Consider the following 27,774-nt stretch of genomic DNA (forward strand, 5'->3'; position numbering starts at 1 on the left):
CGTAAATTACTCACTGGTACATGAACAGAAGGGACTTGCCCAGAGAGAGGAAAACTGGTGGTGGGTTTTTTTGTTTGGTTGTTTTTTGTGGGGTTTTTTTTTGTGTGGTTTTTTTTGTTGTTGTTGTGGTTTTTTTTTCTTTTTTTCTTTTTAAAGGTAGCTGTAGAAGAAAATTGTATTAAATCTGATCTACCCCCACACTTGATACAGGAAATATTCATTACATGCCATATGCCCAAATCATCCCTTTTACTCATTGAGTATGAAAAGCTTTCTACAACATTACTGTAACTACAGTATAAGTACTGTCAGAAGGAGTTTTCTATTATTGAAGAATCCAAGCAGACAGTAAAAGTTACTAGGCATTAGCTTTATAAGCAGCTCTAGTTCATATAGCTTTACAAAACCTGGAACAACACGGTTCCAACCACATTTTAATTAGCTAACCTGCTTAACTTTATCATTTTTCTGCAGAACCATCCTAGATAAAGCTGAAACAAACCACCCTGAAGACAAGTCCCTTTGAATTTTTAGGTTTAACCATTCAGTACTACTCTTTTTGCCTAGCTAAACAGCAGAATAGTCTTTAGATTTTTTCACTTTATATTCTGCAGCTTTCTAAGATACAGATCTCTAAGCCATAATTAAGCACTGCAGAGCAGTGTTTGCTTTTCCTTAGAAGCTTGGTTTTAACTCTTCAAAAATGTTTAAGGTTGACATTAGCACTGAAAGTCAGTCTTACCAAAAATAGAATAAAAATTCAACCCCCACAGAGCAACCAAAACCTCAAACAGTTTAGCCAATTTAAAAGCTTTATAAAACCAGGGAAGGGAAGTATTTTAAATTTGGTGCCAATGTTTAATCCTTACATACACACACCTTAGAGAAAATAGAAAACAAGGTAATCCATCTCAGACTTACTGCAATTAATACCGTTCTTTTTCAAAACAAAACTTCTTACAGTCATCATGCATTCTTTAGCCATTATGTAAAGCTCCTTTATGTATTTACTTCTCAATTGTCACTAAACCTTAACCCTTGACTTACTACTAAGTGGTTCAGTCCTCCAAGTTATGAGCATACATTGCATTACTACTTTTTCTCACCCAAACAAAGGTCCAAACTGCCTAAAATGGAAATATAAAAATGTTGTCACTGTATTTGATTTATCAGTTTCAAAAATTCCAGGTTTCAAGCAAGCTACTTCATAGCAAAGCACTGTGCATGACTGTCAAACTTGTGATAAATTAAAAGTGAAATTCGTAGAAGGAAATGTCATTACACAAAGTATGCAGTATTTTAAGAGTAATTTGATAATTTTTATTCATGATACACTGTCATGCTGTTCTATTTTAGATAATGAGAAGCAAAAGGTGAATCATGCAATACTGCAAAACAAGTTTCATCACTGAAAACAGTTCAACTATTTATAAAAAAGGCACTGACATTTTTCTAACATTTACCTCATTAGAGGGGGATGCAGGAGATGTGAAAATTGTCTTCCAATAGGACCATACAAACATGACAAATGACAGATGAAAAACCACAAGGTAGACAACTGCAATAAAATACAAATAAGAGTTTGGTCAATATAGCTGAAAAGAATGAGAAATAAAATCCCCAATCTTTGATGAGGGCTAAACTACTACATTGTGAATCACCTGATAAAATTAAGCTATGGTAAGCCCTCTTCCCTGGGTAGACTTAGCTCTCTAGGAGTGCTCACTTAAAAAAAAATAATAAAAAATTACCAAATGTGATGGTTGCTATTCCTCAAGGAAATAATATGCTTTTAGGTATGATTCCAAAACAGACTTTGAAGGGAAAAAACTAAACCAAAGAAAACAAAGAACCCCAGAACTGAACAACAGCTTCATCTGTTGCATGCAAGTGACTAACCTTTTTGGGTAAAGAAGATGCTACAATTCCGTTCTAGATTATAGTAAAGTACTTGATAACCGATGTACAAAATTCAATTTAATTTCTACTTCAAATAGAAACTGCACAGTATTGTGCCATTGTAGAAGGCACTGGTCATCAATGACAGTAAAAACTCCAACTCAGGGGTTTGGAGAGAACTGCACTCTGAGATGAGAGCTGTCTGAGAGTTAAAAATTGTCTGGGTATCTTCTTGCAGATCATCACAGGAATATAATCCGGAAGAGTCCTGCTATTATAGTCACAGTGGCAACAAAATGTAGGTGGCTTTAGTAGGGAGCTCAATCAGTTTCTGAATGGGTCTCTGTAATATGGTTGCCTTAAAAACCGGACACCCAGACCTTATGACCCAGGAAGCTTCTTCCAATCTTGTTTCCTCTAACAGTTTCTTTTACCACTTGTCAAGAGGAAACAGATCAGCTGTGCCAGAACAGCAAGCCTTAGAAAAGAAGTCATACTAAATATTTACATTATCTTCACTTATATTACCTTCAGTTGCAGGAAGAAGGAAACTTGACCTACTTTACCATGCACATAAAGAGTCCTTTAAGAAGCTGTATGACATACTACATGGATGGCACAACAGGCTCGAAACTTTGGGAAATTCCAACAGCTCAGAAAATGCATGTGCACAGTCACAGAAGACGTGTTCTTAATTTATCATCTTTCAAGATTTTCATTGTTTGTTACAGTAAAAAACCTAAACAAACTGTATTTGAGCTTTCTTCAGAGAATGATGCTTTTTACCTTTGCCTCTGACTCCTCCAACCTTACAGACAGATTTGGCAAATTTTCAGCTGTGGAGCTGACTGAAAATGCAAGAAGCAAAACCTTTTTCTAAAGCCATCCTAAAATTGTCGTCCTGATAGGAAAGACCTCGTGTATGACTGTACTAGGCACTGCGTAATTAGAAATTGTCTTTTATTAAAAACATACTATACACATTCAAACATAATGCAATTAAGCAATTAAAGCATGAGAAAACAGTTTGGAAAAGAGGAGAAATGAACATAAAATTGGAGTGGAATCAGCTGCACAGATCAGAGCTTCGGGGAAGAAGAGGGTGAGAGGAGTTGAATAGAAGGAAAGAGGAAATGAGACACAGGGGAGGGCAAGGCACAGCAAAACTAACTAACTTACACAGTAAACAGTTCTATTCTGTCCATAAAAATCACCCCCAGAATTCAGATTCTTTTGAAGGATTATTTTTAGTCCACATACAACACTTCAAACAGCAGAACCTCAAAGTCTCGTCACAGGCTGTAAATGCCCCAACAACACACAGCATAACAGGCACCAAGGCTGGCTGCAGCAAGGGTACAGATCTGTGCCAGTGCTACCAGTATTTACTAGAAAGAGGCTGCTGTTAAAGTGCTCTTGCACTCTTGCAATAACTGAGATCTTGCAATCTGTCACCATCATTAAAAGCCAAGGGCCTGTCCTCAGCAGCCAAACTGGGGCAACTCAAGGAAGAGCAAGACTTTCACAGCTGTTCCAGTGATGGGCACCACCCAGTCTAGGGCAGAAAGAGCCTGCAATCAGCAGTCCATACTGACCCTGCACTGAGTAAGTTCTTGCTTCTTCTCCCACTCCTGTGCTGCCATTGTGATTACATGTGTCTGTCCTGTCAGTGCTCCCCAAGAAATGGGAGGGAGGGAAGATACCATTCTTGATGGCTTTACTTTGGCAGTCCATCTACCCACCGTTTTGGGTAGCAGTATGTCCTCTGCAGACTACTCACTGAAACATCTTGCATCAGTTTCCAGTACAAATATAAACCAGCTTAATTCCTATTCAGCTCATTTGCTTGTAATTACAAGCCAGATGGAAAATATGTCAAAAACCTCAAACCCCAATATCTTCCAGTTTAGCCAGAGTCAGTCATGAGGAAGTCCTGACTAAGCTAAGGGAATCCAGGATTCTTGGTGCCATGCTGTGACCAAGTGAAGTCATTTCTCTTTAAAGGCACTGATGCATATTAGACCATAATTTATGCCCTCAGGAGGACAATGTCTTAAGACATGCTCTTAGCATCCTCCTAAAATATGCTAAGCCCTCCTAAGATTTGCCCTTAACATCCTTTTCTGAATCATTCTTAACACTGCTTGCAAGACAGAGTCAGATTACAGAGACGTAATAATATATAACAGAATTATATTATATTGTTAAGAGAGATTCAGAGTTGACTTTATTCCCCTATCCTAACGGATATAAATCTAGACAAGAATATGAAATTACAAAGAAACAATTAGCCTTAAAGGGGTGAAGAAATCGCCACTAATTTAATCAAAAGTTGTAAGTGAGTACTGGAGTAAAAGGCTTTCAACACAATACAGTGAAATATGGAGCAAAATATATTTGCTAAGATGCACATTATTGATTTACATAGCAATGTTGTTGGTACTTTGGCCTTTTGACTCTTCTGATGTTATTTTCTGGCTATTGCGAATTAGCTTGTAAGAACTTCATAAAACTTACAACAGGTTTCATTTCAAATGAAAAAAGACTTCACATCTCATTTTAAGATCAACCTCCAAGGTAAAGAAATTTATGCATGCAGGATGCCTGTGACATACTTTAGAATTGAAGGTGCAAAAAGCATGCAGGTGACAGCTATTAAAAGCCTAACAGTCAGGTGCCAATAATACTGTCAGTCTCATTAATTAATCAAGCATTTTTCTTCTCTGGTAGATTTAAGAGCACCTGCTTCAGTCAGACAGGCACTGCATTTGTATTAAAGCCAGAGATCTGACTATGCAACACCAACATCATTGCTCTGCCAGGTTTCCTTAACCAAGACATGGATCTTGCCTTTCCAGAAGAAACTAGGAGTAAAACTTATTCATATATAGGTCAACAGTAAAGCACAGCAGCAATCTGTAGAATTTTGTGAAGTCTAGGTGAAGCCCAGCTGTGCAATGTGATGTAAAATCCAGGGTAAGAGACAGCTCCCATCTTGAATGGCTTACAGTCTATTTTGGAGGTTTTCCCACTCTTTCACCTCTTCATTATAAGATGAAAGAAGACAGATTCCACCAAGGTTCCTTCCTTTCACAGTGTTCTCCTGGATGTTCCCCACCAGGAAGAAAACTGCTCGATTAGCTTCAAATTCTGTGCTCTTTTGCAAAAATATTTAAGAGATGAGAGTCTCTTACCCATGGTCTCACACTCTGAAGACAGCCCTCTGCAGATAGTCAAAATACAAATCTATGCTTAATCTACCACTCATGTCCCCCCATAAGCTGAAATAACTCCCAAACAAATCTATGCTTAATCTAGCACTCATGTCCCCCCATAAGCTGAAATAACTCCCAAACAAATATCTCATCAATCATTTGTATTTCTACAGGGAAAAAAAAGAAGAAAGTTCTATAAAAAACCCCCTGTATTTTGAACTTCTGGAATTGAATCATTCTTTAGACTAGTTTTTGTGCACAATTAAAAGAAGTGGCAGAACAAGAATGCCGGAATATTTTGGTCAGTTCATATCTCTGTAAGTACTACCCGTAAAGTTTGTCAAAACAAGGCCTTAACCACTTGACCTGGAAATTTAAAATTATAGTGTGCAGCCACCTTTGAAATGGTTCTGTTTTGCACAGTTCTAACCAGTCCTAAAGAATGGGGTACTGAAGAATTTGGTAAGCTGTTTGGAAATAGCAAGCAGTAGAACAACAATTCTTCCTCTTCCAGAAGTCTTTCAGGTCACAGGGAGTGTTCAGGAATAAAGAGAAATTGGACTTGTGGATCTGCTGCAGTTCCTTCTCTCTTCTCCTTTTTCTGTTCTCAGAAGGTACCCATTTAAAAATCATTGCAAACCTAAATCATAGTTGCGTTACTCACAGGTCTTGTCATCCTCCCAAGCTTGTGGTACTAGAAGCTAAACAGACCCAACCTCACAATATTTACCCTGTTTCCTAGCACTAATCTACTCACTACACAGAGCTTACAGATAAAGGAGTACATTTAAATTCTATATCCCTTAAGACTTGTGTGCAACAAAACTATTCACATTAAAAAAAAAAATTTAAAAAATTACCTTTTTCTGCAGTTGAAGAAATAGTAACTGGAAGAGAAAAAAAAAGATATATGGTAAGTAAATCTGTACTGAATTAGAAGTTTGGCTAGAAATGAGATATATGAGATAGCTGACTTGTTCCAAAATGTACTTCAGTGTTAGTAGAATCTCCCTATCCCCCTCTGGGATAAAACAGGAGTTAGTATTCCTCCTGCCAGCCCTTGAGGCTTGTTGAGTCAGTGGAAGAGCTAAAGAGATCCAGGTCCCTGCACTAACCAAGCAAGCACACTCCTCTTCACAGACATTAATTAGATCATAATTTATGCATGTTCCTCTTCAGATATGCACCTAGCAAAGTCTTCTGAGGCATGTCAACAACTAGGCCAACAGGTGTACCATTGGAAAGCAGAAAATTAAACAAAAGAAGTTCTTACAGAAGTCCCTGTGAAACTGTGTTACATGTAACCTACTTCCCACTCTTAGTTCCCCCCCCAACTTCTCCCTTCCCGTCACATGCTATTTTTGACTTTTTTCCCCAGCCTGAATTCTTCAGGCATAGTTAAAACCTCTCCACTTCCTTCTCTCCTACATCCTCATCTCTTTTTATCCCAACAGCAAATTCGTATTGTTCAAATCTACCTTGGATACTGCCTGACTAGTACATCCTCCTGCCCTCAGGCTTCTCCAAAACCTTCACACTTCATTCATCAGTTCAGGTAAGACGCTGAACAGAGACGTGCTGTACTTATTGGGTTGCTTTGTTTGTATCACTCCCCTTGCTGGATCTCTTCCTTAGACAGTGAATTCCTGAAATTCAATGAGGAAAGGATATTTTCCAGAATCTTTATCTCATACAGCAAATTTAAGCTTCTGGTCATCAGCATGAGCAAAAGGTTAACAGAGCACTGCCTACTGCAGTTCACCTCAATCCACATTGTCTCCTCTCTCTCAGCTCTGACATTTCTACAGTCATCAGTCTGTGTGCCAGTTCAAAAGAGCTTTTTCCTGATGCACACTAGTGTCTTAAATCTGCAGGGCTTCAGTAGGCATTGCAGACTTCCTTCTGAAGGGTTACTTTGGTCACAGAGCTGGCACGTGTCTCACTTAACTGCAGATATCTAAAGTAAAAGGGTCTGCACCTATATTATGCAACCATGCCTCTTTTTATAGTCAACAAAAGACAGAATGAGGTGACATCTCAATGTACAGATGCCCATTTTTGTTCAGATATGTATTTTTGTTTCTTGGTTGGTTTTTTTTTTTTCCTTTCTCCCCTTCCCCCTTCCTTAAAATATCCACTCAGCACTCTGTCTGTCCATGGAAGCCTCGACAAAGTCAATAGAAAAGGTTCCGGTTCCTTCCACCTAAAGAAGGAAGAAATTACCATTTAGAATAGAACAAGGCTGGCTTCAAACTAAAGAATAGCTTAATTTCACATTAGTTATACATACTTGCACATCCTCCTCCCATGTTTCTGTCTGAAACAGGGACACAATCCACACAGAAAAAAACACCTGAAGCACACAATTACCTGCAAAGTATGCATGTAAATATAAGAACAGGTCTAGCTGTGTCATGATACTGTCTCAGTACCGCTTCACTGCACGCTACAGAAGTTGCATTATTTTTAAAGCAAATCCTGTGAGTATTTTTGCCTGAAATGTTACCAATGTGTTATTTCTCAGGTTAAAACTTTTTCAACAACACAAGGAGAAGATAAAATCATTAAAAAGGTGAAAATTAAAACAAGCTTGCTGAGCAGGGTTATTTGCTCAACTTCAAAAACATACTAAAAGTACTTTAGATTAAGCTTTGTCTTTGGCTCCTTTGGCTGCACACAGCTGGACAAACATAGAATCACAGAATCATTTAGGTTGGAAAAGACCTTTAAGACCATCAAGTCCAACTGTAGACCTAACACTGCCAAGTCCACCACTAAACCATGTCCCTAAGCACCTCATCCACACATCTTTTAAATACCTCCAGGGATGGTGACTCCATCACCTCCCTGGGCAGCCTGTTCCAGTGTCTGACAACCTTTTCAGTGAAGAAGTTTTTCCCAATATCCAATCTAAAGCTCCCCTGGCACAACTTGAGGCCATTTCCTCTTGTCCTGTCACTTGTCACTTGGGAGAAGAGACCAACACCCACCTCACCACAGCCTCCTTTCAGGTAGTTGTAGAGACTGATAAGGTCTCCCCTCAGCCTCCTCTTCTCCAGCCTGAACAACCCCAGTTCCCTCAGCTGCTCCTCATCAGACTTGTGCTCCAGACCCCTCACCAGCTTCGTCACCCTTCTCTGGACACACTCCAGCACCTCAGTGTCCTTCTTGTAGTGAGGGGCCCAAAACTGAACACAGGATTCGAGGTGCAGCCTCACCAGCGCCGAGTACAGGGACATGATCACCTCCCTGCTCCTGCTGGCCACACTATTTCTGATACAGGCCAGGATGCCGTTGGCCTTCTTGGCCACCCGGGCACACTGCTGCCTCATCTTCAGCCGGCTGTCAATCAACACCCCCACGTCCTTTTCCTCAGGGCATCTTTCCAGCCACTTGTCCCCAAGCCTGTAGCGTTGCATGGGGTTGTTGTGACCCAAGTGTAGGACTCAGCAGTTGGCCTTATTAAACCCCATACAGCTGACCTCAGCCCATCAATCCAGCCTGTCCAGATCCCTCTGCAGACCCTTCCTACCCTCAAGCAGAATAATAACAATGAAAGGGATAGAAACAGAAACACTTAACTTGCAGGAACTTCTGAGGCAGAAGAGAACTGGCCATCTTCTATTTTTATTTCATTTCAGGATTATAAGTCAGGATGAAAATCACAAGTGTTTCAGTGTTGGCTTTTACCTCAAACTACAGGAGTTTGCCAAACTAAAATTGTTCTGCACAGCCTAATAACTGCATTCTGACCTAAGGGGCCTAGGTACGAAAGAGAAAATTATCTTCCTAGTGCTGTGAAGCTTTAATTAATTTTTATGAAGTTTATTTAGGAATCTTTTTGATGCAGTTTCACAGGTGATATAATCTTAAGCTTTTTCTCCTGCGTGTAAAGACTGTTCGTTATTTTGAGTCTTCAAACATCAAATTTGGCTTACAATTTTGTTTTGTACCGAGAGCAGAAATGAAGCTACAGATTATGGAGTGCTATAACCAGAATTACTTACAAAAAATTTCCTATAGTTTTATAGATAATGATGTTCTCCCATCCTGTTAGAGGATAATTAAGAACTTTTTAATAGAGGATAGTTCAAGAACTTCTTGTCTAGGGAAATACATGTTTGACACCATTTGACACAGGTTTCCACAGCATTCTCCTGGAGAAACTGGCTGACCATTGCTTGGACAGGCATACTCTTTGCTGGGTAAAAAACTGTCTGGATGGCTGAGCCCAAAGGGTTATGGTGAATGGAGTTAAATCCAGTTGGCGGCCGGTCACAAGTGGTGTTCCCCAGAGCTCAATATTGAGACCAGTTCTGTTTAATATCTTTATCCATGTTCTCGACCCCCTCAGTAAGTTTGCAGCTGACACCAAGTTGGGCAGGAGTGTTGATCTGCTTGTGACAAGTGATAAGACAAGAGGAAATGGCCTCAGGTTGCGCCAGGGGAGGTTTAGGCTGATATTAGGAAAAATTTCGTTACTGAGAGAGCGGTCAAACACTGGAACAGGCTGCCCAGGGAGGTGGTGGAGTCACCATCACTGGAGGTGTTCAAAAAATGTGTCGACGTGGCACTTCGGGACATGGTTTAGTGGGCATGGTGGTGTTGGGTTGATGGTTGGATTTCATGATCTTAAAAGGTCTTTTCCAACCTAAATGATTCTGTGATTCTATTCCTATTGTCAGATAGATTAAATGAGTAACAATCCTACTACTTGTCCAAATTGTCTCAGCAAATGGCAAATCGACAGTTTTACAACAGACCTTTAAGTATTTGCTAGGCTGGCAATGTAACAAGAAGCTTTATACGATCAAGAAATCAATTCTAGCTTTTGAACTCTGGTCCAGAAAAAAAACCAACCACAGAACAAAACATTATCACTGTGTCCCACTGTCCCTGGCCTGTAGTTTAAGTTACAGGCTTAGCTCTCTATTGCTTTTCTCCTCTGCTGCTTCTAACTACTTAGATACTGCCTTCAGCTTCCACTAAATTAATAGCATTTTCACTTTAAACATTTCTAAACCACAGTTTCTTGTTTGGGAGGTGGGATGGGGGAAAAAAGCAGTGCTGCCTTTTTGCTTTTGAACAAAATAAGCACTGCATATGATTTGTATGTTATCCTCAGGATGCAACAGCACTATACACTAGATTAGATGCATCAGCAGAAGTTAGTGCCTTCAGCACTGCAGTCAACACAAACCTGTCCATATTTCAGAAATGTAAGCATTGTTCCTTTGAGGATTTAAAAATATATCCCCATATCAGTCTGTTGCTCAACTACAAAAGGAAAATTAAGAGCAAAAATACTCTTAGGATTGGCTTCTTAATATTAAGTTTCTGGTTTCTCGATCAGACTTACGAAGTTCTAGCAAGATATTGCTAGGGAAGGATAAAAAAAATACAACTAGACGGTGAAAGCTGCAGCTCACATCATTGCACAGCGCTCAGAAGCGGGCATTTGCGTGCTCACGCACACAGCGAGTTTCCACAATGGCCTCATAATTTCAAAGGATTCAACGTCTCAGCATTACAGCACTGAGCAAGTCGAATGAAGGGATCGAGCCCTGTCTGACTGCAGTGCAGAGCTTTACCTAGCCTACTTCAGGCTACAAATAGGCCCAACTAAGGAAGAAGCTCAGCAAAGCCTGCCTGTGAAGAAAGGTAAATGGGCCTACACTGAACTTCATACTGCTGCAGCTTGTCCAGGGATGTACAGGCCCAATATGCTCTGCTGGCTGGTCTTGCACCACTAAGCAGCTTAAACATTGGACCTCCCAATGCTTTGGGGTTACTGCAATATGAAGCACATGAAACTAAGTATGTAGTTTCACTTTCTACAGAGTAGTACCTCCAAAATACATGATACAGCCTTTATTAGGCTGGATTCAAATGTACTTTTTAACTTGGTCAGCTTAGAGGAGAAGCAGAAATTCCAGGTTTGACTTTAACAGCGGAAAAAGTTGTCTCAGTTTTGATTCAGACACTTAGCATCACCCCTGGCAGCAAAGATACTTTTTCCTTTATAACCCCAGTTGTTCATTACACCTCTTTATATATACTCTTCCTTACATTGTTGTCTGTTATCTTTCATCTCACCTATGTCACAAGAATGAAAGAGGCAGAAGCCTATAGATTATCACGGTAAACAATCCTGCAGGCATAGGGACATCATTAGTTGTACAACAAACGAGACTGGGAGGAAAATGTCATTTGTTGGAAGTGTTCTTCTTGGAGTATGAACTGTCAGAGGTGCAAATTTCAGAAAGCTTTGGAGAATTTTTAAACCTGCTTCAAGGAAACCTCCCAGAACATCTTGGAACAACGAGTACATTTAGGGAGCTGGTTTGCTTTCAGTTTCAGGCTTATTTTCAGAATTGCTATGAAGTGTTCAAGCATCTTCCAAATCACTGTGTAATAGGAAAAAACCCAAATCTCTCTATTCTGAGGCAAAGATGTGGAATGATCTGCCAAGACCTTGCAAGAGGCATGCTAAAAGAAGACACGTTTGCCTTCAACCTTGGAAGAAAAAAAACCCACCGCTCTACAAAACCCACACACCACATCTCCCTACTCCTCTAAAAGGCATATTCTAATCAAAGCCAGATATGCTCCCTGCAGAGCAAGAAATTCAACTGCAACTAAGGTAGAAGTATAGAAAAGGAAAAGAACTGATCTTGTTACTGATGTGCTATGTTTATTTCCCCAGTCCCCTCCCACGATGGCTCCTAGCAGAAGTCACACTTTGGATATCACAGCCTTTCCATGAATCTCAAGAGTAACATTCACATTTTGGGTGACATTCCTCATGGGTGGGAAGAATGAGTGATAAATGTGCAACTGCATCCCTTCATCAGATGCACAGACTTAACTTTTCTCCGTTTTTAAGGAAAAGGGTTACAATTATATATACACATGGATACACACACGCGCGCATATATTTCCAGAAGTTACCAGTACTGAAACTCAACAGAAACTCCCCACGGGCATTACCCTATCTGCAAAGGCAAGCACCACTGACATTATCCTAAGTTTTTCATTTGTTCAGAGAATGGCATTTAATTGAAAGCATAACTTAGATTTATGGTAACGTAATTCCCATTTGCAAATGCAGACCTTAATCACTCACAAGAAGATGGTATAAACATTACTTACTGACAGAAGTGGGACAGTGAGCTAATTTCCTTGAGCAAATACTCGTTTGACTTCTGTTACAGGGCAGCACCAGAGCATGAAGACCTTAGCACCTCTCCACTGTTCTCTAAAAGCTGTAATTCTGTGACCTTTCCACACTGCGCTATTCCTTATTTCCTGACTGGCAGGCACCCACTAGGTGCTTTCCTCTCTAAGCAGCAGGGAGTTGTTTTTAGACGAATGACTCAAGATGACTGAGTTGACAGCATAATGTAGCCAAAAGCCAACGCAGGAAGATGCTGCCAGGTCCCTACCAAAAGGCTATGGGGGCCCAGGAATTGCACACATGACTTGCTACCAGCTGGAATGAATGTCCTCTGCAGAAATTTGAGCCATACAAACCTAGAATTGTTTTATCTTCATATGGTGCTAGATTGATATATTCTTTTATTCCAGATCTCCAGGAACAGGACACAGGTTCCCCCCCAATGCACTGCTAGGTCATTCAGGAAGTAATGTTTTAAAGAACGGTGCAGCAGGAGAGGTGGCTCCACAGGCCTTTGTGCTGCGCCAGCATGAAGATGCACATGTTGCCACGCTGCCGGCCCCAATGCTTGTCTCAGAGGCAGGACCGGTGGTGGACAACTCTTGTATGCAGTTACCCCTCTCAACCATCTACCCACTCCCCTATGGCAGACAGACATAGCAAAAGCAAGCGCTTGCCTTCCCAGACACTTCAGCTCAGATTTGAGCTACGTATGAAGGCAAGTTTGAGTGATCACAAACAGCAGGAAACTGCCATGATGAAGGATGAATGACAGTGAATGGCCTCTTGTTGTCCTGGGTTACACACAGTCAGTCATGAGAGGGAAAAGAAACCCTGCCAGGGCCACCGATTTCTTAAAGCAGTGCAGCTGTTTCCACAAGCACATGAGCTAGAGCCCGAACTCCTCACACACACTGTGCACAGCAACATCACTTCAGAGAGCTACTTTGCGACTTCAAGTGATCACACGATGATGCCTTCAAAGGCACTGCAGGGAGTGTGTGCGGGGGAGAAACCTGGAGTGGGAGGAGAAAGGATTAAGAAAATGCAGCCAGGGAAGAGACACCTTGATGCAGGGGGAATGCTCTGTTGTTTATGGCCACCACATTTTCTGTGCTCACGATCGCCATGCCCATTGTTACAGGATTCAAAGAAGCATTATCACAGGGACAGGTAAAATGCATTAATATTTCAAATAGGGCAGTTCAAGATGCACTGCAGACCTTTTTTATTATTTGTTACCAGCCATCGTTATGATTTGTTGGATGGTTAAAACAATATTAACACAATTCTTTCACTATAATGAGTAATTTAGAGCAGCTAGAGGCTCACTGCCCAGAAAACATTCTCTTGTCACAATAACAAAGGAGTTTTTATTTAGCCAAGGTCTTTTCAGCCTCAATGCAGAGAGTACATGCATAAATACAAACAGGGCTACAACAGAAATTAGCATAATCAATGCAAGATACTCCTTGGGTACTGAGTTACATTTAGCGATGAATTAAGCTACGTCAACTGAAAAGATTTCAGCCATACATTCTGGGAACAGTAAATTCTGTGCTACTACTTCCACAGTTCAAAAACACAGCTATGAAGGCAGCTGACTTCTAGAACCCGCAAAATCCTACAGATCACTCCTCACCTCTGCCTCTACAAAATATTCCTGAAAGTTATATCAAAGGTGTCCTAATGGTCTTCTCACCGAAGGTGCCTGCATGTTTTAAATGATTTCCAAACCAAGAGTTACACTTGGTTAGCATGCAAGAGGACGTGTTGCCAGGTCTTAACCTCACAGTCCCACACTTGGGTCCACACCAAGAACCACAATGTATTAAGAGATGTATCAGCCCAAATAACTAAAGGCTTTTTCTGCATATGAAGTTACCGTTCAGCTGCAGCAACGTACCAGGTTTGTTGTCCCTGAAAAGCCCTATTCCCTGAGAAGCACTATTCACTTTCAATTTACCATAATTGCCCAAAGAAACCTAATGTAACTTGATTTTCTTTAGCTATTTAATCACCATTGCCACTGCTCATTCTATTTGCATTTTGATGGATTTTAAACACTAGCATTACTTCTACATGTTTTCCTCAGCTGCCTACTCAAATTATTGGACTTTCTTCATTCAGATCTTTCCCAAAAATTCTACTTTATCGTAACAACAACAGCTTTATCACCCAGTAGTTTGGAAGCGCTGCACATAAGTTGTTCCCAATATTGCCTTTAAGCTATCAAGCACAGCCAAGAGAAAGCCTGGTTTCTTCTTGAATGACAAAGAGAGCTCTTACTTGCACGAGTCAGTGAACTATGCTCCCTATGGCACACAGGGGAATGGGAAAAAACAGAATCGGCAGAAAGGCACGAAAACTCAGAAGCATCTGAGTAGAGGTAGCTTATGTCAACACCACTAATTAATTACATTTACATTTGAAGGAGGGGTATTTACACTCAGGCTGGCCAGATCAAGCTCACAGTAACACTACACTCAAGTATCTGGATTTGTGAATGGGCGTTTTGTGTTAGTAACTCCAGTGGTTCTGTAGTTAAGACACTACGAGGACACTTGCAAGAGATAGGAGACACAAACAGGATAATCAGCTGGTGTTGACAGAGTGCTAGTTATCGTATTTTGTACAGAGTTGTCTTATACACAAGATTAGGTGTTCTGCAGGTATAATACCAGAAGCCATCAATATATTTAAAGTAAAAAACCAACCAAACAAAAAACCCCACCCAACCGAAAAACAACAACATACAATTCATTCTTATAACAGAATTTTTCAGGTAATTAAGGAGTTATCATTTCTTTTCAAAAAGAGAACAGTCTTCAGTTATTGTGGTTCTAACTGCCAGTCAATACCTGTCTTGAATATTAAGGTCACTCAAAACCGAGTGTCTTAATGGTTCAGGGTGCTACCAGTAAATTCATTTACTTCTACTCTAGACAGATGAAAATAGAGCAACAGTCTTTATTTAACTATTCTACACAGCTGAGAGGTATGACAGCAGGAGAGCAGAGGTGTCAGTTCATGGGGAACAAAAATTCACACAGCTGTCGTAACCTGTAGATGTGAACCTTCGCCTGGGGGTGAGAACCTTCAGCTGATGATGGGATCCACTTTGTTAACCAGGTACCCTTCTTTGCATTTGGCTTCGGACTCTTCCAAAATCAGTTGTCTCCTTACTTACTGACCCTGCTTACAACAAGTGTTTCCTCAAATATTAGCATAAAATCTCCTTGCAAAACTCTGTGGATAAAAATCTCTTTGTAAATCTTATTACCAAGTATTAGGCACCATTTTCTGAGAGAAGGATTTTGCTGCTGCCAAATTCATCGGGTAAAGGGAGAACTCAAACTGCCCAGCAAGCTGACCTCCTCTCATGCATTAGGTCACTGGATTCCTCAAATGAAGTTTTAAGTTCAGGTTTTTTGTAGCATTGGTCAGGTTTGATTGGTATTTACCACCTGAGATTAAAAATGGAACTATCTATGATGAGAAGAGCTAATTTTCTGCCAGCAACACATTACTGGCTGCTATGTTGTTAATGTAATTTACATGAACTCCCATCAAAATACTAGTAAGCCAAGCTTTTGGATAGAGCCCTTAAAGGAAGTTTTGTTTCGAAAAACATGTGATTTAAAAACATATCTATTAGTTGCAGGAAAGTTTAATGGTGGGAAATTCATGTCTTCAGCATACTGGACTTGTAAATATTAATAACTATTTAATACTTTATTTTTTATTATTAAAATATTTATGGAATAAATAAAGGTTCAAAGACTTCTCGTGGTGATTTAGAGAATCTGTCCATATATGGCTCATCAAATTGGTTGATAAAAAATGCTGCCATATTTTGATGCTGGAAGATTTCCTTCTTGTTCTTCTTGCAAAACAAAATGTCACTCATTAAACCTTACTTGGACTGAAATATCTTGGGACAAACCTTGACTGTAGCTAAAGCTACTTCCTCTAGTTTCTTTGCAAAAAGGAAGAAATAACAAGCAACTCCCCAGGAACATAGCAAAAGAACCAGGTGCTGCAGAGGGAAAAAACATCAGGGATAACAGGACAGAAAGTTTTGGCTAGAGGATAGGATCAGAAGGATACGTTTTTGTTGCACCAGGTCTCATTTAACTACCAGACCACTTAGGAACATGAAAAACTGACAGCACAAAGACTACACAAGCCACTGCAAAGGTATTTTTGGATACTCCAGAAGATTTATAGTGAAACTTAGAAAGTACTGCAGAGTAAACAGAGTCAAGCATGCAAAAGAGCATAGCCTATCATCTGTATAGCTGTCATTCAGTAAATATTGCTTCCAATAAATAAATAAATAAATAAATAAAATCCTCAGAGCTCACCTGCCTGCTGACAGTTCACCACATATTCTTGGAAAGCATTAACTCAGGACTCTGTGAAAAGGTCAGCTGAAATACTATAAATCCTGATGCAACGTGTGCCAAGGGAAGAAACAGGTGTTGCCTACCACACCTCAGAGATGCATTAGGGCTCCCATGGCAAAGCACCAAATGTAACACAGCAGGACTGGCAAACCGACCAGCAAGAAATGAGTAGAGTTTGATGTATGCATGACAGCCAAGAGAATTAACTTTTGCTGTCATCTTCCTAGGATACCACATTTTGTAATACGGTTGCAAGAATATCTACATTCACAGGTGAAGTACTGGACCGTGGTACACTGGTGGGAAATGTTTGTGAAGAATGAGAAATTATTGCCACTGGTTTAACACATAAGTCAGGAACCACACAGTTACAGAAAGTTAGATCAGGAAAGTGATTACTTCTAAACATCTGCAACTAAGTGCGAGGTGACCCAGACCCTTAAACCTGCTGCCTCCTGAGAAGCCACAGAGAAACATAAACCAGGACGGGATCAGAAGGTGCAGCCACTTGTCTAAAGACTCCAGAGAAGCCACACAGCAGGAGGAAAGCACCATCACACAGTAGGAAAGGAGACTACCACAAAAGCAGGCAGCTGAGGCATGGCAGCACAGCTCCCGATGCCCTGTATGTGCCTAACAGCTCTCCCAGACCTTTGTTTCTGCTCGCGAAGATCCCTATTTCCACTCCTAATGGAACCTTGGCAACAGGGTTTCCCAAGGGGCTCTGCAAGTGTGGGAAGAAGGGAGAAACATAGGATCTTCACAAGTTTGAGAACGTCAACAGAAAAAAGCCACACAACAAGAGAGAAAATGACTGAATCTAGTGTTCAATGTTTTTTAAGCTTCCCTTTGTCTAAATTCATAATTTGTCTAAATGATGAATTATTAAAAAAAGTTCAAGCCTACCCTCTGCACCAGCTGCTGCTTTAGCTTTATCTCAGCAGGTATCTACCCTGCAACACAGCAAGTAATACCTCTGTATGCAATTATGAGGCTGAACTCAAGCTTTTTAAAATATGTAATTACTTAATAAAAAAACCCATGAAACTTAAGGAGCAATAGACTAAATTGATAAATACATACACACACAAAAGATCCCCACAGAAATCCAATGCACAACTTGCATCCTTTCCCTGATACTATAAAAAAAGACCTGCATGTTAGTTACATAAGGGTTTTTCAAAACAGAACAGAAACCAAATTTCACTCTGTTTTGGGCTCCTTTGCAACGTTCCAGTAAATCTGCATGTCACAAACCCATAGACATCAAAACCTTCAGGTACCATCAATCTCAGCATTGTGGAAATGTACTTCACTTCCCTGTTTTTTTTAATGCAAACTTGACAAACCTAAAAGCAATGACTACTTGTCAAGAAGAACGGTACAATAACAGGTCCTCTGTATTCACACTATAACAAGGCAGTATCTGAGGCACTTTTAAAGTCTATCACAGACAACTGCAAAACAGCTTATAGAATAACTGTCTGTTTAGGTTGCTTCAAACAAATCATGTCTGTTCCTCTCAAGGTTATTTAGATTTAATCTAAATTTTGTTTCATTCTGTCTGCAGCATCACCTTGCCTAACTCCAGACGAATTATTATTTCCAGCTGTAAAATTTTTTGTCCCAAATAGCTTTTTTTTTTCCCTTTCTTTTTTTTTTTAGCCTATCTCCCGCTTAGCACTTGACAAGGGATGCATAAGAATTCCCCATTCTGGAGACAAACACACATCAGGATGCACAACTGAAACACCACAAACAAAAAAACCCGGCATAAAACCCTCAACTTGATCTCTCTGTAAATCATATGATTAAAATGGTTCCGTGCTTCACATTTAAGACAATGCTGCACCATATATAGCATCAGAGAGAGCACTGCAGAAACTGCAAAGGCAAAGCATGCTGTTCTTGTGATCCAGTTCTCTTCAACTATCTCATAAGACAATTTTAATAGTCAAAAGAGAACATGAATAAGGAATGCGTGACCCATTTGGTCTTTCGAAAAAAAGGAAAGGCAGAGGCTTGAAATGCTGCAGAAGAGGAACTTGATTTTTAGCACAGATAAGAGAAGACAGTCAAAGGTTAGGTAGGAGGCACTCCACTGAGGATTGTGGGCGGTGTGGAAGAGAAGAGAGGGAAAAGTCTGGTTTTTTTCTCGACCCAGGACAGAAGGAGTTAAGCGCATCCTACAGGAAACAATTTAGTGACAGCAGAAGGAGGTAATATTGGGGAAGTGGCTAAAAGATCAAATGTATTTGTTGTGGTCTCATTATCCCTTTTATACCCGATTCACCTTGATGGAGATTCAGCTCACACAGGAAAGTGGCCTGTGGTTACTTCTCAAATCTTTCTACTAAATTTCATACATACTAATGAGAGAAAAATGGATACTCTTGTTCTGTGGGTGGGGAGGAGTTAAGGACTGAGTTGAAAATTCCATAAAAGCTGTTTCAGGAAATCCAGGAACCTATAGTTTATAACACTTGTAAGGAAAGTACATGTTAAACCAGCATAAACTCTTACCAGTTGTAGGAGACTGTTGAACAAAAAGAGTTGCACAAACACTGACATATTGAATGGGTGAAAAATGAACCCCATGAACCCTCAGCATTTACAGGCAGAATTTTAGACAGACAACTAGGGCTTCTACTCTCATTTTCCATCCGAGGCAGCCTCAAGTTCCAACAGTAAAAGCAGGTACTGTGCCATCCAAGTAGTTTCATCTGCTGCAGGTGTAAGAGAACTCAGCTCAGATACCCATCTTTGTAACAGTGTAAATTCTTCGATTATGGAAAGTATGTCTACATTAACTTATAAAAATATGAGCTGCTAGAAAACAAAGTTTTAATTATTTAAATTTCAACAGACAGCAGAACCTGAAGTTGACAGTATGCAGAGGGTCAATGACCTCAAAGTAACGTCTACGGAAAACATACACTTGAAATTCTGGTCCTTTTACCCATAGTGTCTTGTAGGAAAACTGGAAGACTAGTAAATGATGAAGTAACGTAAAACCCCTGATTAAAAATGAAAGTCACTTTTTAGTTCACTGTTCTAACTTTAAAGGCATATAGAAAGCTCCTACTGTTGTTACCAGAGAAAAATTTGAGAGTAGAAAATGTGAGAGAAGTTATTTTTTTATAAAGTTAAATACTCATGCTATGTACTTTCAAACCAAGAACAAAAGCTTTATAGTCCACATCTAAAAGGCAATCAGGAAGTGCTGCAGCAATGAGTGATCACAGCTACAACAGAAGAGTAACACCACAAGCAGAGTTCCTGCTTCGGCTCAGATACTTGCACTCAGCTCCCTGCTTTCCCTAATCCACTCCCCTCCCCTACTCCAAAGCCACCCTGCCCATGGACCAGTTTTGGCCAAGTTTTGAAGCTCGGTGGAGGTCTCACGCTAAGTATATGCCAGTAAGTTTCACCAAAGCTGTTGGATGGGTAGAAGAGACAAGCACATGCCCCCTATTAGGAAACAGCTGCTCTGAGCTCAGGTGCTCATTTTCTGCCTGGCCCCCTGGCAAGCTAAGCAACACCAAACCGGCCACTGCACCACACTTTTTTTGACCAAATGGTAACTAGGGATCAAGGAAAGATGCCAACTACTGCAGAGCTGTCAGAATGGCTTAGCAGACACAGGGGAAAAATGATGACGGAGGGCTGGGGTGAGCACTGCAGATAGAGGGCTGTGAGGGAGAAGGGGGATGGAGTCCTTCTGCTGGCAGAAGAGTCGGAAGAGCAGACACAAGACAATTCCCCAAGAAAACTCCCCAAGGCTGACTAGTTCTGTTGCTCTTGGAACAATTTTTTCATTAGAGAACTGCCAAGAGAGCAGATTTCATGCCATATAAAGGGCACATACCCACCCGTCCTCCTAAACTAATATGACCAATACAGTGCAAAGCACCATATAAGATGACAGATAATCTTTCTACTCAAGCTGATCGTCGAGTTTTCCAATATATTTGTATCCAGTCTGAGCACCTCAACAGGAATTCTACTTATTTATAATAACAGAAAAGGTTCTCATTTAAGAGGATAATACGCATGCTTGAGCTGAGACACTACAAGACAACTAAGTGCATCCAAAGCAATTCAGTTTCTTCATTTTGAAATTCATGAGAGGCACATAAACATAGTTAACTGTTACTAATGATCTAACCTGTTTAATTTGCTGTTCCTTTTCTTGAACAGTAACCCCCTTTTCCTACGGGAATGCTTTTTGCATGCTTAACATGCAAAAGTTGTACTTCAGTCAGTGCTGATACTTCAGCTTTTTCTGTAGCTGGAAATCAGAAGTTACTGACACACTGCTGTTAATACCACCTTGCCATTGCTTGGTAGCTACTGCATTAGCATTTTCAGTAGAGATTTATTCTGGAGGAGGCAGATGGAATTACCGTCCCTCTGTTTATACAACAGACTCTTCAAATGGAAGCATGACAACAGATCACCATGTGCTTCTCAGGCGGACTGTGCTTTGGGGAAATCAGAGCTATCTCCCTACTAACAAGAGCTACTGCAGTCCCCTGGAACAGTAAGGAGTTCAGCTTGTACCATTAACATCAAGTTATGAATTCTAAATTACAAACTGCTTTGTTTGCCAGGCTTTTAGACACATTAGACATTACACTGTATTAAAAAAAGCAAACCTTTCTACAAGTAGATTCTATGAAAAGAACACACAACTAGTTACTCCCGTAGCTTTCAAAAAATCACATTTTTCCATACTTTGCAGAGTTTGAGGCATGAAAACACTCATACATTTACAGGACTAGTAAATCCATAGAACAAGCCATTCTCCTTACAACTTTTGGCCCAGGAGAAGAGCCAGGACTGTGGTTTTCAGAACATACAGTTCTCGCTAAAGAAATAAACCCCTAACCTGAACAAGATTTTTAATTTTTTTTTTTTTTTATAAATAAAACCAGCCAATACACAGGCAACTCAGCCAAAATTAACTTCTTCCTCTTTTTCTCAGTGCAGACTGCACTACCAAATTCTGCTAGGGTTTTAGCAAAAGGGTTGCCTGTAGAAAACAGGCTGCCTTCACCCACCAACTTCTACTATGTGGGTCAAAGCAGTGTCTTCTGCCCATCGTCTAGCCAGTCTGTACTACAGCCAATCACCTCCAAAAATGTTTGGGATAGCTAGTAAGATACAAGTCAGCCATAAGTGAAAACGAACCACAAGGGAAGAGCTCCAGTCTTTCTGAGCTTCTGTGGTAAGCAGACACAATCAGTTCAATTCACTAACAGCATAATACAGCCACTGATTACAAAAGCAATGTTAAAAGCAAATTATGTTTTGATAAGAAGAAAGAACACATGAAATGGTTTTTAACTAATGAAAAGTTATTTTACAATATCCCTTACGTATTTCTAGGTGTGCCTTCCTGCAAACAGAGCTCTGGGCAAGTTATGTGTGAAAAGAAGAAATAATATAGTAAGAAAGTCTTCATTCATGTTTTTCTACTTTAAAACATCTTAAAAAAATCTGAATGAGATGTTGCCTCGAGTCTTCTGCATTTCTTTCAGTTACATGCGTTCACAGATTTTTCCACTCTGCTGACATTCCCTCAACTTCTATCCATGTGGTGAGAAAGGGCTATTTTTCACCTTTCCAATTAGCTTAATAGCTAATTTACCTATTGGATCTCAACTACACAGCAACAGTGGTCTAAATAAGCCAGTGTTCACCAGCATACAATAGCAATGCTTCACAGAGATACGACAACGCTGGCAGTTTCCATGGGAGGAAAACAGCAGACTAGCTCATGAATCTCCTTTGATCTTCTTATCCACACCAGTCCTCCTCAGTGTTCACAGCCAGTATGTAAGTAATATAATTTAGGGTTATAGAAGAGGCATAACCAAGTAAATACATACCAGCAGTGAATTACAGAGTAAGACTGAGTCCATCAGACACCAAAAGCAAGACATTGCGCAACATGTGAGCACCCCAGCAGAGGAGGGTGGGGCAGGCAGCACAGAGAAGCAAAACTGAAAGGAAAAGGGTAATGAGAGCAGCAGCCCCAACTTTACCATTATTAGGAATCTTTTATGATTCTACATTAAGCTTGGCTTCCCACTTGATTTACTAGCTGAATACATATGTTTAACCTTTAATACATGAGCAGGGACTACAGAAGGAAAAAAAAACCACCACAAACCAGGAAGAAGAAATAGTTGGGGGAATGAAGGCTTTCTCTCTTCCTGTTTCCTTGTTAGCTTCACATCTTAACAGTTACCTAAAGTTTAAGAATAACCTTTGAAAAAACACTGGTGTCTGTGGGGTTTCAATTTCTTTTTTACTCTCAGGATTTACTCAAAATTTTCTATTGTGCCTGCTCTTTTCTAAAGCTTCCTTTTCTCCATTGGTCTTTCCTTTACCCAGGCACACATCAGCTGCATATTGTGCCCTTTGCCAAAGCCAGAGAATTGCAACAAGCCGTAAGCCCTGCTTCTGCACCCGCCATATGTAAACGTCTGCAGAGACCAGTGTCACCTCATTCATTAGCCATGTGCTAAAGGCACATCCTTGCTCTTCTTCATAGTACACAGTGCAGTGGTTCTCAAACCAAAATAAAATATAAGGAGCACTGGGAGAAAGTAAACATACCTGCCAAGAGAAACAGAAAATCTTGTATTTCGCTATAAATCCTCTCTATGCCGGTTTTAACTCAACTGCAGTGTAAAAGAAAAGCACGCAAAGGAGAAAAAAAAAAAACACACAACCAAAAAAGACTCAAAACACAAAACCCCTTTCCTCTCCTTCCATGAGATAACCTTTTACCAAGTATATAAACAAAATTCAACAGGTTAAAACCAACCAAACAAAACCAACCCCAAAACACAAAACCCACAACAGAAAAAACTCACAGAAAAATAAAATCCTTGGTCACCAAGTATGATTTAGACAAGTAATAACTGGAAAATTGAGTGACAGCAATAAAAATCAGTAAGTAATTTTCTTAGTAAACGACCACTTTCTTTTAATAGTCTGTATATGCAGACATAAAGAATAAAGCTGATTTGTGAGCAAAAAGTGCCAGACGCCTAGAAACCAGATTTATAGATGCCAAAGTTCTCGCATAAACAAGGGCCAACCCTTTCAATAATTTTCACACAAATAAAACCCTAATGAACTCAGAAGGGCTCTTTGCAGCTTCTCTATGCCTGCGAAGGAGAAATTACTCACCAGTACCCAGCCCTGGTCCACTCTGTGATCAAGACACAGAGCTGGGACTTGGGAGGTCGAGGTTCTGTTCCTGATTCAGCCAATGACCACCTGTGAGACCCTGGGCAAGTTTCTTAATATCTGAGTTTTTGTTCTTTGCTTAAGAATAAATGTATAGCCCTGATCTGCCTTTTGTCATACCAGTCAGACTGTAATGGGTACAGAAAACATTCGTGTCACACCTGTAAAATGTGAGTCTATAATCTCACACAGCCCCTCTCAAGACTACAATAAGAACTACCCGTGCCCCAGACATCCAGCATTAAAGATTGTCTAAAATTTGGTTCCAAGTGTTTGTAGTTTTAAGCACGATTTTCCCAGAAAACCGGTACTATTTACTCACACAAACAGACTACTAAACCGTAGCAATCTGGCAAGTTTGTATACACTCACATTTGCAACTCTCTCACATCAACATTTCACATAGCATCTCAACAAACGTTATTTCTACTATTTTAAGCCCAAATAACTTTTTGCCTGTGGTTTACGTTCCAGTCCACATACGTAAAGCTAACGCAGAAGGCTGCGAAATACCATGGGCATTCAGAAAAGTTATCCAAATACTTAAGTCGTGCAGAAAAAAAGTAACTGATTATTTCTAAAGGAAGGATGTCTTTACAAGTTTGCCCAGATATAAAATATATGCAAGCCTTTTATTTCTAGCTAGGGATATCAAAGCACATATTTTACGCAAACAGCAAGAAGTACAAGGACCTACAGACACTAAATAGACCTATACGTAGCTTAAGGTAGCTCTTTGTACTTTCTTTTCGTTTCATTTCAGCTTCCTTACTTAAACATGCCAAACATGCACTAACGTGTTCCTTACTTTTCCTACGCTGCTTCCAAGTTTTACCAAGTCTGACAAATACTGCACATCACCGTGCCGCTCCGTTTACACTGCCCAGAGAAAGCCAACATCTTCCTGAAGTTCCCTCCCGAAGACAGAAAAGGGTAAATATCATCCTGACCAACACCGTCTGCAAGTCAGATTTACGTAACACTGAGCCCTCGTCCAGAAAGCCTTGACGTGGCCTGACAAAACCCCATAAGCCCTAAATCCTTTCCCCTGCCCGCTTAAGTGGGATGTTTTCAGCCTTATTACGCTTCAATGACACTGGGCTTCTTAAATGGGGGGAAATAAATACACCCATAAGGTGGTCAAGGAGTTATCTGATACATCAAGAAGAGGGATTAACAACAAGGAAAATTGAGAGGGGGAAACTTCTCCCAGGGAGACACGAGGGGTACAGACCCCATGTAGGCTCCGGCAGCTCCCACAGAGCCCTCGTGGGGGTCTTAACCCCTCATCACCTCCCCGAGAGGCCTGTCCCCAAAAGAAGCGCTCCGGACACCCCGCCTGGGCCTCCTCTCCCTCGTCCCCGTCTCTTGCTTCCACACGCGACCCCGGGCCGGGACCCCGCCGCCACGAAGCGCCCGAGGGCGGGCGCAAGCCGTCCTCGCCCGCAGCCCTGAGAGGGAGCCTGAGGCGGAGGGACAACAGGTAAACCCGGACACGGAGGGAGCGCCTGAAGGGGAGGGGGGTCTCTCTCGCCCGCCTGAAGGAAAGCTTTAGGCGGCGAAGGGAAAGGAAACCCCGCCGGGGCGCAGGGGAGAAGAGGCCCGCGGAGGAGGCGGGTGGCGAGGGGTCCTCCCCTCCCCGCCCAGCTGGCAGCCCCCGGCGCCCGCGACCCTCGCCGTCCACTCACACACACACAGCTCCACCACGTAGGCGTAGTAGGACCAGGCCACGACCAGGGCGATGAAGGCCACTGGCACCCAGGCCAGCACCTTCTGGCAACACTTCAGGACGTGGGACGGCGCCATCTTCCCTGCCGGGCCGCCTCAGGAGGCATCGGCGGCGGCGCTGCAACGGGCGGCGGCGGCGGCTGCAGCTACGGCCGCCGCTGCGGAGCCGGCCCCGGGCGGGCGGGCAGGCCCTGGGCGGGCCGCAGTGGGCGGAGAGGGGCGGCCCCGGCGTCCGCCACCGCCTTCCCCCCGCGGGCGCCGAAACGCCTCAGTGTCCCACCGCCCCTCGCCCTCCGCCGGGACGGAGGCGAGAGGGTCCCCCTCTCACAGGAGGGGTCAGTCGTGGGGCTTTCACCCTGCACCGACGGGGCCGTTTCTGGGCAGGATCCTCCTCCAGCCCTAAAAAATGGTCTTAAATCTCAGCATGGCTCTTTCTCGGTCCTGACCGGGCGGGCGGGTGGGTGCCGGCCATCCTGGGCACAAAGGCGCCGGGACGGGGCAGCCGTACCTGGGGCCCTGCCGGGCTGTTACCTCCTCCTGCGCACCAAGTCCATGACTTACAGGGCTCAAGTAGCTTGTTGGAGGCAGCAATGTTTATTTATAAATAACTTACTGTGCTGCTTTCTGAACGTCACCTCATGCCTGACAACTGCGGGCGTGACCACCACGACCTTCCTGAAAGGCATCACCACAAGCGCTGCTTTGCGGGGCTGATCCCCTTGAACATGGACGTTTTTAATGCTTGAAATTTTTAGCCTTACTGTAGCATTACTATTGCCTGGGATCCCGGGGCTGGAACGGCCCGTGGCATGACACAATCCCCATTTCTCTTCAAAATCAGTGCTTGTGCTGGGCGCGCTTCCCCCGGCCTCGGGCGGCAGCGGGGCGGCGGCGGCTCCCGCGGGGCTCCGGCGCCACCTGGCGGCGGCGGGAGGGGCCGGCGGGGCCGCCCGAGGCTGAGGCGGACCCGCCCTGCGGTGCCGGGGCTGCGGCGCTGGGGAAGCTCTGCGGCCCCGGCAGTAGCTGGAAAGATAAACTCCACAGGGCGAGGGGAAAGGCTTTAACAGCCCAGAAGTGCGGCATGGGGAGAGGGGTGCCCCGAAAGGAGAAGGCTTGGGAAAAACAGCAAGGGGGGGTGGCTGGTGTGGGCGGGCAGAACCTGGGCTTCGGGACCCGTAGTCCTTTCGGGTGTGAAGAGGCTAAATGGGTGGTCATGGCGATAGGGTTGCCTTGGCAGAAGGCGGGGGCAATTATGATGGCCTTGCCTGCTGATGAGATGATGGAGAAAGTACTAAGACAGGCGATGAGGAATTCAGAAGGCGGTGAGCCTCTAACAGCTAATAGGGAGGGGACACCCTGGACAAATGCCCAAGCAGCAGCAGCAGCCTGTGTGTGTGGGAATGTGCATGTGTGTTCATCGGGGTGTTAAAGCAGACGAAGGAAGCAGTGACCTCTGATCTTGACATACACAGAATAACTGTGGAGCAGGGAGATGTGCCCAGCGACCATAGACAGATGGAGATCAGCTTGGGATCAACTCTAAGTGTATGGGCGTGCTAGAACATGGGAGCAGGATCAGGAAGGGGGGTGCAAAATTGTACATAGTAATGAAGGGCTGTTAGAGAACGGGATTACAGGAGAGGGAGAGAGCTGGTGGAACCGCTTGGTCTGGCCCATTCCTAACGGAGCGCTGGAAGGCATGGGAGGAGTGACTGGTTACATGGACGGCTTCTTGGTTATGGGGACTAGTCACTCTAGAGAAGTCCTAACAAGGATAGAGCAGTTTGGATTTAACATGAGCTAGGAAAATCTTGGGCTGGTTAGCACATCAGGGATACTGTTGAAGTATTCCAAGCTGCTGGCATGTGCTTTCCCTCAAGATCTCAAGGGAGTTTTAACACTTAGTGTAAAGACAATGGGAACAAATTTAAACGCTTAGTGTCCTAGTAATGAATATTTGTTAATAATCCTCTCAGAAGTAACCAATTTTACCTTTGAAGGGGTGTGGAATGAACAAAAAAATGGAACAAATAAATCAGTTTTTTGGATTGGAGCACAATATGGGTCTGGTGCAGAAGTT

The 27,774-nt window shown here is 42.2% G+C and overlaps 1 protein-coding gene across 1 annotated transcript in view; it reads right to left on the reverse strand.

Annotated features, from left to right (window-relative positions):
- The window catches only part of ZDHHC20 (zinc finger DHHC-type palmitoyltransferase 20), a 50,645-nt gene extending 24,845 nt beyond the window's left edge, over positions 1 to 25,800 (reverse strand). Inside the window, exons 1-3 of the mRNA XM_059829957.1 lie at positions 25,655 to 25,800; positions 5,975 to 6,001; positions 1,464 to 1,558 (exon numbers count right to left, since the gene is read on the reverse strand). Of these exons, the coding sequence (XP_059685940.1) occupies positions 1,464 to 1,558; positions 5,975 to 6,001; positions 25,655 to 25,772 (240 nt within the window). The 5' untranslated portion in view covers positions 25,773 to 25,800. The remainder of the gene's footprint in view (positions 1 to 1,463; positions 1,559 to 5,974; positions 6,002 to 25,654) is intronic.
- Positions 25,801 to 27,774: the final 1,974 nt, after the last annotated feature.

This window comes from Gavia stellata, chromosome 1, assembly GCF_030936135.1.
Source record: "Gavia stellata isolate bGavSte3 chromosome 1, bGavSte3.hap2, whole genome shotgun sequence".
NCBI lineage: Eukaryota > Metazoa > Chordata > Aves > Gaviiformes > Gaviidae > Gavia > Gavia stellata.